Genomic DNA, 13,102 nt, shown 5'->3' on the forward strand with positions numbered 1-13,102 from the left:
ACCTTTGCCACAATAAAACAAATTAACCTTTGAGTGTATTCTAACTTGGTTGCCACTTTTCAAAAATTTGCCGATGGATCTGCATTGAATAAATGTACTATTAGTGTTGATGTTGGGAAAAAATAGAAGAAACGGAGTGAATTCTTTTCAAGTTCTGTATAGGCATTTTTTTTGGCAAACATCCAAGTATTACTAACTTATACTAACATTTTTCAATTATGATATAGGCAATCATTGATCTCATTCTGTTGATAAAAATGTAAGAACTATAACGATGCAAACATATTATAAAAATGGATTCACGGTTTATGAAATATAAGCATTTAACTGCATAAGCTTACTGACTCTACCATTCTGGTGCGTTCACACGTGCATTGCCTTGGATAGTTGGATGGAAGCAAGTGTCGTTGAATGGGGGAAAAAAAACCTCACGCATTCGTATGGTTGAATGAGAAAAAAAAAAGGCCTTGCGTGTAGGCTTGTGCGTGCACACTGTCTAGTGAAAAGGGTGTGCAAATGCCAAAAGGCTATAACTATCATGTTTGACTGTGCAAATTCTCTTATCATGTTTGACTTCACCATTTTCCATGTCGTGCCAGAAAGAATTCCTGCCAGATCCAGTACATTTCCACGTAGAGAACACGAGTAGCAATCAAGGGCACCAACCTCTCTGCAGACTAGACTGACTTCTCACATGCACGGATTGAATCATGCCGGAACAAGCTACCAGCTACGCCCCACAAATGGAGCGCGATCTCTGGTTGCTGTCGGCAACGCTCGCCGTCGTCACGCTGCTCTACTACGCCAGCCTAAGACACCGTTCCGGCGCTGCACGGCGGCCGCCGCCCGGCCCTAGGCCACTCCCACTCATCGGCAACCTCCTCTCCCTCCGCGGCAACCTCCACCACACGCTCGCGCGCCTCGCCCGCGCCCACGGACCCGTCATGCGCCTCCGGCTGGGGCTCTCCACGGCCGTCGTCATCTCCTCGCCCGACGCGGCGAGGGAGGCGTTCACGAGGCACGACCGCCGCCTCGCCGCGCGCGCCGTCCCGGACACCGCCCGCGCCCTCGGCTTCTCGGCGCGGTCCATGATCTGGCTGCCGAGCTCCGACCCGCTCTGGAGGACCCTGCGCGGCATCGTCGCGACGCACGTCTTCTCCCCGCGCGGCCTCGCGGCGGCGCGCGGCGTCCGCGAGCGCAAGGTCCGCGACCTGGTGAGCTACATCCGTGGGCGCGCCGGGCGGGACGTCTACGTCGGCCAGGCCGTGTACGGCGGCGTTCTCAACCTGGTGTCGAGCGCCTTGTTCTCCGACGACGTGGTCGACGTGGGCGCCGAGTCCGCGCAGGGGTTGCGCGGGCTCGTGGAGGAGCTCGTCGAGCTGGTCGCGAAGCCGAACGTCTCGGACCTTCTCCCTCTGCTCCGGCCGCTGGACCTGCAAGGATGGCGGCGCCATGCGACCGGACGCTTCGAGAAAGTCTTCCGCGTCCTTGACGGCATGATCGACCGCAGGTTGGCCGAGGCTTCCTCTCAGGACAAGCGCGGCGACTTCCTCGACATCCTCGTGGAGCTCATGGCCGCGGGCAAGATCGCGCGCGACAACGTGACGACCATCCTGTTCGACGTGTTCGCCGCCGGGAGCGATACGATGGCGATCACCGTGGAGTGGGCGATGGCCGAGCTGCTCCGCAACCCGGGCGCCATGGCCAAGCTGCGCGCCGAGATCGAGGGCGCTCTCGGGAGCAAGGAAGCTGTCGAGGAGGCCGACGCGGCGAGCCTCCCTTACCTCCAGGCCGTGGTGAAGGAGGCCATGCGGATGCACCCCGTGGCGCCGCTGATGCTGCCGCACCGGGTCGTGGAGGACGGCGTCGAGATCGGAGGCTACGCCGTGCCAAAGGGCTGCGCGGTGATCTTCAACACGTGGGCGATAATGCGCGACCCGGCGTCGTGGGAGAGGCCGGACGAGTTCGTCCCGGAGCGTTTCTTGGGCATTGAGAGCAAGGTAGACTTCCGGGGGAAAGACTTCGAGTTCATCCCGTTCGGGTCCGGCCGGAGGTCGTGCCCCGGCCTGCCGATGGCCGAGCGCGTGGTGCCGCTCATACTGGCGTCGCTGCTCCACGCGTTCGAGTGGCGCCTGCCGGACGGCGTGGCCGCCGGGCGGTTGGACGTGAGCGAGAAGTTCACCACCTCCAACGTCTTGGCCGTCCCTCTCAAGGCCGTGCCCGTCGTCATCGCCTAGTTACTGCATGCAGTCTGGCGTGTGCTTAGAATCGACAGCAGTATGCCATAGATGTAGTCTGCTTCTGCAGATGGTAGAAATGGGCAATTGAAAGGCGCAAATAATGCCACTTCGATCATCACTTCAATGGCATTTGCGATTTGGCATGTGTGCACCGACAAATCCAATGATCACTTGTTCCTATCATGTCCGCTGAGAAATACTACTATTATACATGCATCGAGTTGTGGGTGGTGGTGGATTTGACACCGTTTTCCCTGATATTCAGGAACTTCAAACTCGGAAGTTGGTCCCCGTCGCCGTCCGATTTGCAGGCTTTGCAGTTTCCTGAATCCCGATCCATGCCGATAACAACACAACTATACAATTTTTTTTTTGGAAAAATAAGCAGAGCACTGCTATGGCATTTAAGAGAAAGCATGCGAGTCTTACATAGGTACGATATTACATAAAAGATATTACACAACTCATGAAACTTAACATAATTAAACTAGAAATTCTCCAACTCATGAGTCCCATAATTAATTTTTTTAAAAAAACAAAACTCGACTATGCTATATGTTGTAAAAGTTAGTACTACGTGTTTGCAGTTTTGGTTCAGTCTCGAGGTGCCGATCGATGAACAGCGACCGGGATTCTTTGTTGTGCGGGAGGCCGGGACTGGCGTCTGGGGCTTACGACTACAAGAGGGATGGCGTCTGCGAGTGAGGTCGACCGGATTTGGCGTTAGTGGTTGCTACTTGTGCTCCGTCGCTTTAGGAAAAAAATTCCATGAGGACGGTCCCCAAATTCTTCTATGTGAGAATTCACTCCCGATGGTTGCCGTGTGGTCACAGAATGGATCCGACGCTCGCGCTGGCTCGCTTGGCTCCCTCTATCGCCCGCTTGCTCAGCTCAGCAATCGGCTCATAGGCAGAATTTCATCTGGCTCCAAACATCTGGAGCCCTTCTCGTCCCGTGCGGTATGGCTTCTCCTACAAGTTGAAGATATGGCTTCTGCAAATCTGCCTAATATGACAAGAACGAATATATTAGACAAACGATTAGAAGACCACCCCGAGGCACATATTGATAAGTCAACACTGAGAATCGTTTAGTCTAGAAAGAGCCACATTACATAATAACCAAGCTATGAAAATATTTTGTAAAGTATTATTCAAAGAATAAATGAGTTATAATCTCATTCTCTGAATAGAACCTTCATTCTTCATTATTATATTAATTTCTTTTTATTAAATTGTCTTTTTAAAGTATATTATCATGATGTAAGCAATACAAAAATTTATATTTTGAGTGGTATTTTTGCCTTCTAAACACTCTTATGAGGGGCCTACAACTAGTTGATATACATATGAGAGTATATTAAATTCACAAAAAATCAAACTTCTCTCACGTCCATTTTCAAAGTCATTCTTATTAAGCACAGCAATAGAGGATAGCATGTCATTCGACCTTCTTAGTTTGTTTTATAAGTTTTCATCCAAGCACCTTCTAAAAAGTTAGCCTCCGGTTTCATAAAGGAATTTCCAAAACTGTGCATTGTTGTCCATTACAGATATTAAATCGTTCCACATAGGAGAATTTGTAGGTTTGCTTTTTAGTGGTGTAATGCAATGTTGTTTCGTATATTTGTTCTTAACAATTTCTTTGCTAGAGCTCTTCCCCTTTCTAATTTCCATCACCATTTGTAGAGGAGGCTAACCTCAAACCCCTCCTGTTAGGTTTACTAATTTTGCACCATTTTACCAAGTGAACTTTTTTCTTGGTCACTCACCCGCTATAAAGATCCCTTTGTGGTTTTATCCATTCTCTTTTGGATATAGTTTAAGGTAGGAGATGTACCAACGTATAATATATGGTATATTGCTTACACGAGCATTTATTAGAGCCAACCCCCACCGTCGACTCCAATCAATTGGGACAATAACCTACCAACTATCTAGCTAGTATCTCGAGCAGTTTTTCATCCATCCAAAAGGAGGCAGCCCATAACTCGCATCTTGAACCCAATTATACTCCGGTCATAATGTTTCTTCCTTTTATAAAAGATATTGGATATATATTAGTGATTTCCAATGCAACTCTCAAGCCTTAGAATCAAAGCTTTGCTACAAATATATATGTATATATACTGTTGTATTTTATTTGCTTCTTTTATTGTCCCATAATTCAGCTTACCATATGATGAAATAATGGGCTTGACCCATTCCAATTTCAGAAATTCCAAATAAATCTCAAAGGCCCATGTGGGCGTGAGCAAGTGGTTGAGTGGTGCAAACCTTTAGTCCCACATTGCTAGTGGAGGAAGAGGATAGCCAACTTAAATATGGAGGTTGTCTTCACTCCTCGAAGCTATGTGTGTGGGGAGAGAAGGAAAGCTCCACACACGCCCTTGCTCACCTCGGCGGGGCGGGGCGGGGTGAAGGGCGCGGGCATGCGGCACTTGCGTGAATGGTCCATCGAAATCCGGCCCCTCGCCTTGCGGGGGACGTGGTTTCCTCCTTTTTGAGCCGCGGTGAATAGGAGAGCAGGAAGCGCTCCGCGTGACTGCTCAAGGTCTTCACCACGGCTCATCTTTCATCCCAGTCCGGCATTGCGGCGGCCCATCAATCTGTGATTTCAGCATGTTTTCTTAGATAATGAAGTTGTGCTTGCTGTTGCCTAGTATGTTAGAAAATTGCATACTAGATTTTATTCCTGTCATGATAAATCTAGCTCGAAAATTAATCATGCAGTTGTCTAATTTTCCAACACCATATTTAACCTATGTTCTAGGAATTTAGAGAACATGATACTTGTCCTCCTTGACAATTACTTGAAAGCTTTGATAGAGTTTAATAGGTTGGTGCTCAGGGCATAGTTTCCATGGAGAAGACCACATTTTTTATTTCCTCTTCAGAGAAAGGTTTAGTAAGAAAGTCATTATCCTCTTGGGATATGTTTTTCAAATGGGGGATATGTTTTTCAAATGGGCTCCAGCGTGGGATCCATTTTAATTTCTTGGCTATAATAGGACCAAAAGAGCTCCTAGTAGTGCTAAAAAATGTTTTCATGATTTCATCACCTTCAATGTGTTCTGAGCTAAACATAGAATTCTTTCTCCTTTTCCCCTGCCTCATTATGCACAATTCCAACCTTTACAGCCATTTTTATTTCTGGTTCGATCCTGAACATATTGTCGTCTCAAACATAAACAGCCAGATCGAAATGCCACACGAATACATCGAGTTACGTAGCAAGACTACAGCAAACACAGTGAGACAGCCCCAGCCCCAACCCCAAAGGCGCCCGCCACACGGAATTGGACCACGCAGACAAGCGTCTACGATAGATACACAAGCACATCAAGACCGAAGGCGTCGTGGCGAAACCTCCGGATCACATCCTCCTCCACGCGCCAATCAGCACGGTCCGGTCTTCTTGTTCACGGCGTTCCTCCACCGCGCGGCGACCTCCCGCTCGATCTCTAGGACGCTCTTCTTGGCCACGACGCCGTCGTCCGACTGCGCGGCGGTGGCGCTGGAGACCCGCACGGCGTGGGTGGCGCGGGCGTCCAGCTCGCGCAGGATCTTCTGGATGTCGTTCACGAGCCGCTCGGAGAGGCTCCGGCTGAAGTCCTCCCTGATGACGACGCGGAGCACCGCCACGTGCTCCGCGTCGGCCGGCATGGTGTACGCCGGAACGATCCAGCCGAACCGCCGCAGGTTCTCGGAGATGTCGAACACGCTGAAATGGTTGCTGTCCTTGAGAGAGAAGGCGACCAGCGGCACGCCGGTCTCCTTGGAGAGGATGTCGAACCGGCCAGTCGCCGCGACGCCTTCCCGCAGAACGGCAGCGTTCGCCTTGCAGTTCTGCATTATGTTCTTGTACCCCTGCAGCAGAATGGTGGCACCAACAATTAGTTTTTATCATTCTGTGCCTGGTACACATATTGTCTGAATGAAACTATTTCGGAACCTCTGAAAGAATAATGGAAATACCTCGAAGCCTAGGCGAATGAGCTGATAGTATTGTGCAATGATCTGACTAGAACCTGCAGAAGAGTTTCTAAGCCATCAATTTCCTGTAGTATAAGGAATATCAAAGGAACTGTATCACCCAGAGACCTGAAAGAGATACCTTTAGAGAAGTTGAGCGTGAATGTAGGCTGGTCTGTCCCTAGGTAGTTTATATGGAAAATGAGCTCTTCAGGCAAATCTTCCTTGCTCCTCCAAATTACCCAACCAACACCAGCGTAGACAAGCCCATATTTGTGCCCACTGACATTGATGCTCTTCACTAGCGGTAGCCTGAAGTCCCATTCAAGCTCAGGGTAGAGGAAAGGCGCTATGAATCCTCCGCTCGCAGCGTCAACATGAATCGGCACATCCAACCTTCATATGATGTATAACAGAGTAAGCATCTCGACAGAAATTTGAGCAGAGTATGTTGCATTGCTGTGTTTTGCAGCAACAATTCTGGTCATACGCATAAGAAAGATATTGAATGCAGTGTTCGGGATGATTTCAGGAAAATACCAGCTATACAGTGTCAAAAACATAATTAAAAAAGAGTAACATGCCAGTGAGCTATGGTGGCACCATTGGCTATGTTCATTTTTGGAAATAAGTTTTGACTTACCCCATGGTCCATGGCACAGACCATGTGTTACATAAATACATCAAGCAGGGTTCTTTTTCAGAAATAAGTTGGCGCCTTTGCTTTCACGAAATTTGTTAATAAGACCTATTAAAACTTGTAAGGATGATTAACCACCACTTCGAACCCCAAAAGAAACATCAGACTGGTGCTGCTAGACCAATGAACCATGTTGTTTGCGTTGAGAAGGTAATACCCTGGAGGTCTAGATAGCTGATAAAATGCTTACCCAGTTTCCTTGTTCTTCTTTGTAAGAAGGTCATTCAATAGCTTAACATCTTCAAACTCCCCGGTGAGAGTAGATCCCAAGATGGCCGCAACACATATAGTGTTCTCATCCACCATCTCAACGGCCTTGACAGGGTCCATGACATAATATCCTTCCGATAACTTAACCTCCTTTAGCTCTACTTCAAAATATCTTGCAAATTTCTCCCAGCAAACCTAGGAACATTAGAAATCACCAGAGGCATCTTTCAGACATATGCTTTACGATCAACTTCTTTGATAATTTATACAAGCATATACCTGAACATTAGCACCAGTGACAATGTTGGGTTTGTCATATGACTTCCCCTGTTCCTTCCTCCTGTTTTGCCATTTCCTCTTGAATGCTAGGCCTGCAAGCATAATTGCTTCTGAGGATCCCACTGTTCCAACTCCAACAGCCGTCTCATCCTCCTTAATCGGTGCATTGAACAGGTGAGCTATCATATTTACGCAACGGTTCTGCAAAGATATCGGCAAGCAATAAGCAAATGTGCAACGGTAACTAAAAATGCAGAAGTATGTTAGCAAGTAACAGTCGTGCAAATGGTCAAAGCAGCATTGGCCAACGGAAAAATGTCAGTATCATTAGTTATTACTGGATTAGATCACTTAAACACACCTAAACACCTGTTATTACTTGCCTACAACTCATCATCCCAATCCATCTGAATTGAACTATCTGTCAATGAAACCATTCAGTCCGGCTGTTACTATTAACTAGTGCTGCAGCAGCAGCAGAAGAAGAAGAATCAGGGAAATGCCAATTTATTTCAAGAAGACCAATTCGACAGTATCCGAGAATCAACAAATTCTACCCCTAAAAGCCATCAGAGAATGCTCTGCCCTTTCTTTTCTGGCAGTGAATCAGGGCATAAGGCACATTGACGAGTGGTGTTTTCTACAGAATTATCATGTAAGCCAGTAACTGTCATGCAACCACTGTATGTTCCCTTCACAAGTCCTTTTTTTTTGGCAGCTTGACGTTTATCAGGTATTCAGGTTTATGCATAAACACGTTTAAAACTTATTTTTAATGTGTAATCACCCTGAAACTTTTAATTGGTATGACTTATCCAAACTCAGGTAGTACTTTTTTAGGGTGTTTTGGTTCGAGGAATAGGGTGATCCGTCAACTTTCCACTCCTCAAATATCTGTTTGGTTTGAAGAAGAAATGAGTTGATCAGTCACTATCTTATTCCTCACAAGCACATGGTTAGCTTAATAATTACAAATGGATTCATCTCCAAATTAATGGGCTGACCATGACTGACCATTCCATTCCAGATGGAAACCAAACAGTATATTGATGCCTGAACCGCCGAATGCTTCGTGACTTCAGCTCAGGCAGTCCGTGCCTTCTATAGACAACGGACAGACGGAAGCATAAGACTGACAGAAACATGTCAGCAAACTGAAATCAGCAAGAACTAAAGCAAATTTCTAAGGGGGTGTTTGTTTCCTAAAATTTCTATCACATCGAATGTTTAGATACGAATTAGGAGTATTAAATATAGACTAATTACAAAACCAATTGCACAGATGGAGGCTAATTTGCGAGACGAATCTATTAAGCCTAATTAATCCATGATTTGATAATGTGATGCTACAGTAAACATGTGCTAATGATGGATTAATTAGGCTTAATAGATTCATCTTGCGAATTAGCCTCCATCTGTGTAACTAATTAGTTTTATAATTAGCCCATGTTTGGTCCTCCTAATTAGCCTTCGAATATTCGATGTGACATGAATATTCGATGTGAATCCAAACACTCCCTAAGACTCTGAACCATTTCCAAAATCTTTTTTAAGTAAATTCCAAAATCTTAAGCTTTGGCAAACTCAGGTACCTTTCTGACGTGTTCACACAATCTCACTCAAACTTTTAACAGATGACTCATCCAAACTCGGGTACTTTTTAAGTCTGAAGGCTGAAACCCAAATGCTTGGAGACTTCAGAGTTCAGAAGGTCAGTAGTCAGTACCTTCTATTCGTGGCAAATATCAGGTCCTAAAAGATTCGAGTCCAGGTTTGCACATGTCCATGGCTTGATACAGACAATCAGGTAGACGGAAGCACAAGGCTGACAGAACTTTGTCAGCAACTTGAGATCAGCAAGAAGTAAAGCAACTTTTAAAGACCCAACTCTGAAGAAGCGATTCCAAGACTTCAAGCTTTGGCAAAAGTAGCTATCTTATTCCTCACAAGCACATGGTTAGCTTAATAATTAGAAATGGATTCATCTCCAAATTAATGGGCTGACCATGATTGACCATTCCATTCCAGATGGAAACCAAACAGTATATTGATGCCTGAACCGCCGAGTGCTTTGTGACTTCAGCTCAGGCAGTCGGTGCCTTCTATTGTTGGCAAATAAAAGTTGTAGTCCAAGGCGTTCAGGTGTCCATGACTTGATATAGAAAACGGACAGACGGAAGCATAAGACTGACAGAAACATGTCAGCAAACTGAAATCAGCAAGAACTAAAGCAAATTTCTAAGACTCTGAACCGTTTCCAAAATCTTTTTTTTAAGTAAATTCCAAAATCTTAAGCTTTGGCAAACTCAGGTACCTTTCTGACGTGTTCACACAATCGCACTCAAAACTTTTAACAGTATGACTCATCCAAACTCGGGTACTTTTTAAGTCTGAAGACTGAAACCCAAATGCTTGGAGACTTCAGAGTTCAGACGGTCAGTAGTCAGTACTATTCATGGCAAATATCAGGTCCTAAAAGATACAAGTCCAGGTTTGCACATGTCCATGGCTTGATACAGAAAATCAGGTAGACGGAAGCACAAGGCTGACAGAACTTTGTCAGCAACTTGAGATCAGCAAGAAGTAAAGCAACTTTTGAAGACGAACTCTGAAGAAGCGATTTCAAGACTTCAAGCTTTGGCAAAAGTAGCTAGCTAACTAGAATAAGATGGTGCGATTCAGAAATTTCAAACTTTGGCAACACTTGCTAGCTAGAAGGCGATGGTGTGATCTGTAGGTAATAGTAGGTACCTGGAGCTCTGTGGTGACTGGGTACTCGTCCATGTCGACGTAGTTCTTGTTGATGGATCCCATGATGAGCTTGTCGCACTCGGGCTCCATCCAGGTGGTGACGAAGGAGGCGAGGTTCAGGCGCGGGTTGCCGTCCAGCATCAGCTCGTCGTTGATGATCTGGAACGCCGCCTCCCGCGGGATCGACCGATCCGGCATCCGGTACCTGCACCAACCCAGCCAGAGGATCATCAGTTGAGTACCACGCGCGCGGATCGACGAAGCGATAGCGAAATCGTGGCCCCGGGGCCGGGCCGTAGCCGGTGGTCACCGCGGCAGCAGCTCCCGCACGTAGCGCGACGCGAAGGTGCTGGCCACGGCGTCGTCCCGGCCGATGGAGTTGGCGTGTGAGAGCACCATGGCTGCTGCGGCTGCTCACGCTCCCCTGCCGTCTGCCGATTGTCCTTGCTCCCGACGTGGGTAGGTTCGGTTTGTGTGGTGGTGGTGGTAGTGGGAGTGCCCGAGTGGTAAGCTGGTACTACTAATCGCGGCGACCTGGCCCAACCACCGGCCTCCGCGCGGCCGCGGCGTAGCACTGAAACGGAATCGCCGCTGCCACTACCAGTACAGTTACAGGTACACAGGGAACTGACCGTGGGAGCGGGTCGCGGACGTAGCGGGACGCGAAGAAGGTGGAGCTCACCGGCTCGGCGTCCGTGCCGGGCCCGGTCGCCGCCACGGTAACCACCATCTCGTGCTCGGCTGCTCGCTCTACTCGGCTCCGCGTACGTACGGCCTACGGGGCGAGCGGACAGCGACGGCCGGCCCCGGAGAGGGGAATCGATTCGCCCGTGGGCGGAGGCGGAAAGGCGAGGGCGACGCGTCGGTCGGGAGGCAGAGAGCGAGTGCTGGTGCGGGGTGGCGTGTCGCGGTGCTCTCGTGGCCATGACGGCGACGTGGGGGTTTTAGCCGGGCGGGTCGGGCGCCGGCCGCCGGCTCGGGACGCAGCGCGGGCATTTTTTAGCCGCGCGCTCGCACACGTATGCGTGGCCCGGCGCACGCGGCCGCGCGGCGAGGGGTCCGCGTGGTGCCGCGGTGGCGTGGGGCAGGCGATGGCGCGCGGTTGTTTATTGCGGATCCCCATGCGCGATCGCTCGCGTCGCGGCGTCACTGCTCGGTCCTGCGTGTCGGCCACCCGTCGGCGCGAGAACTCGGGTGCCAGCCACAGCTAGCTCTGTCAAAGTGTGAACAGCACGCGGCAGGACACAGACCCAGGTCGACCCGACTCGATCGAGTTGCCGGATGAAACGAGTGCGCGGATTCCCTGCGGATCCCGTTAGTTCTGGTCGTGTGTGGTGTGGTGTGGACGAAGTGATGGACTCTGGAAGTCTGGAGTGTTGTTGCGCGGAGCGGATTAGAGCGACGGTTTGTTCAGGGAGGATCAAAGGGAGGAACAGAGGGGTCGACTAGCTTTTCTATCGTGCGATTAGGCTCTCAAGCTTTATTAGCTGATCAAATGCAGCGGATCCCACCACATGCGCTGCTGGCGCGCTGGGTGTGGCGTTCGATGTCGAAGCCCCTGTAGCTGTAGGGGGTCGCTTCATGGGGAAGGATGTGTCGGTAGCGAGTAGCGACCGAAAGTGGATTATCTGCGGCGCGTGGCTCAAAGGTGCAAACAAAAACTACCTGTGGCACCCGGCCCGTCTCGACAAATGCTACCAAGTTTTTTTTTTGACAGCGCGCGCAAACACAAACGTACAAATATAGAGATAGAGTATACACTGCACACAGTATTCCCTCTGTCCCTGCCTTTTGCGTATAGATATTTAAATGCATACAAATATATATAAATCTAGAAAAATCAAAACGACGTATAATTTGAAATGGAAGGAGTAGATACGAACCCTTTAAAAATGGTGGACATGTACACTGGACCCGATGCGCCGTGCAAACAAAATGGACGCAACCAGAAACATGGTAGTTTCCTTGGTTGATACAAACTTACTTTAGATTCTACTCCCTAATTCTTCGGCTATACCTTCCTAATTCACCGATAGGGTGATTCTGGTAGAGAGCAGGATGGATGAAGAACAGATAGGAAGTGATTCTGGTGGAGGTTGAGCAATGAGTAGTGGGTGCGAATTTTTTTAAGTGCCGGCTCTAAATGGATAAAGAATTATTGTCAGTTGCCCACCAAAATCTGATTATATTGTTTAGTAGGGTTATATGGAATTCGCCCCTGCACCCCTTCCTGAAGAGTAGGGAGACAGGGAGAAGGGGGTTGGGAGATGAGGAGGAAAGAAGAGGTACGAGATGGGGATAAAGGCGTCAGTAGGATTGGAAAAGAACAGAACGAATTGGTATGCTTGTGCCGATGGTATCCTTGGACTTATGAGTATGTTCATATTTGATAGTCTTGAACTTGCGAATGAGGTGCTCCACTCTCCACTAAAATAAGCTCCAAAAATTTTATGGAGTTGAGCTGCTTCAAAAATGATGGAGTTGGCATATTTAGCTGGCTCCACTCATCTTCACCCTGAAATTTGATGAACTGTATGACCACACGTAATCCATTTCCTACTTTTTTTTTCCGTTATCATTTGTCACCCGCATATCATGTCAAGACTAATCTGCACTGAGATCAACTTTAATCCCACCACAGCATCATCTCATCTCTTTTTTTTTTTTTTTGAGGGGGGCATCATCTTATCTCATGACCTCAGGAGGAGCAGTCAGGACCCCAAATCCCAAAAGCCCGTTGGGCTTTGTTCATTCATTCGGCCACGTCCTCCCTCAAACAAAAAAAAAAGAAAAAGAAATCGTGGGTCGGGTAGGCTATGAGGAAGAGACGCAAGATTGGGTCCGGCCCATCCTATATCATACCGTTACGGCCCAAGAAGGCACAACAGACAGGCGGAGAGAAGCCCAGGGAGTCGCCACTATAATCCCGTCCCGCCATTTCCCCCAAA

At 48.3% G+C, this 13,102-nt stretch overlaps 2 protein-coding genes across 3 annotated transcripts; one reads left to right on the forward strand and one right to left on the reverse strand.

The window, feature by feature from the left end:
• Positions 1-382: 382 nt before the first annotated feature.
• On the forward strand, positions 383-2,456 carry LOC117860243 (cytochrome P450 76M5). The gene has a single exon (XM_034743503.2). The coding sequence runs from the start codon at positions 711-713 to the stop codon at positions 2,235-2,237; it is 1,527 nt and encodes a 508-aa protein (XP_034599394.1). The 5' UTR covers positions 383-710; the 3' UTR covers positions 2,238-2,456.
• A 2,899-nt stretch (positions 2,457-5,355) lies between these two features.
• LOC117861090 (glutamate decarboxylase 1) lies at positions 5,356-10,943 on the reverse strand. Of its 2 annotated transcripts, none has more exons than XM_034744573.2 (7): positions 10,787-10,943; positions 10,155-10,359; positions 7,404-7,604; positions 7,105-7,319; positions 6,357-6,610; positions 6,218-6,270; positions 5,356-6,109 (listed from the first exon to the last, which is right to left on the reverse strand). In XM_034744573.2, exons 1-7 carry the CDS (start codon positions 10,882-10,884, stop codon positions 5,639-5,641), a joined length of 1,497 nt encoding a protein of 498 aa, XP_034600464.1. In that variant the 5' UTR covers positions 10,885-10,943; the 3' UTR covers positions 5,356-5,638. The 2 variants fall into 2 exon arrangements, with proteins under 2 accessions (XP_034600464.1, XP_034600466.1); XM_034744575.2 differs by lacking the exon at positions 10,787-10,943 and adding an exon at positions 10,465-10,756.
• Between the last annotated feature and the right edge of the window lie 2,159 nt (positions 10,944-13,102).

Source organism: Setaria viridis, chromosome 6 (genome assembly GCF_005286985.2).
Source record: "Setaria viridis chromosome 6, Setaria_viridis_v4.0, whole genome shotgun sequence".
NCBI classification, from domain to species: Eukaryota; Viridiplantae; Streptophyta; class Magnoliopsida; order Poales; family Poaceae; genus Setaria; species Setaria viridis.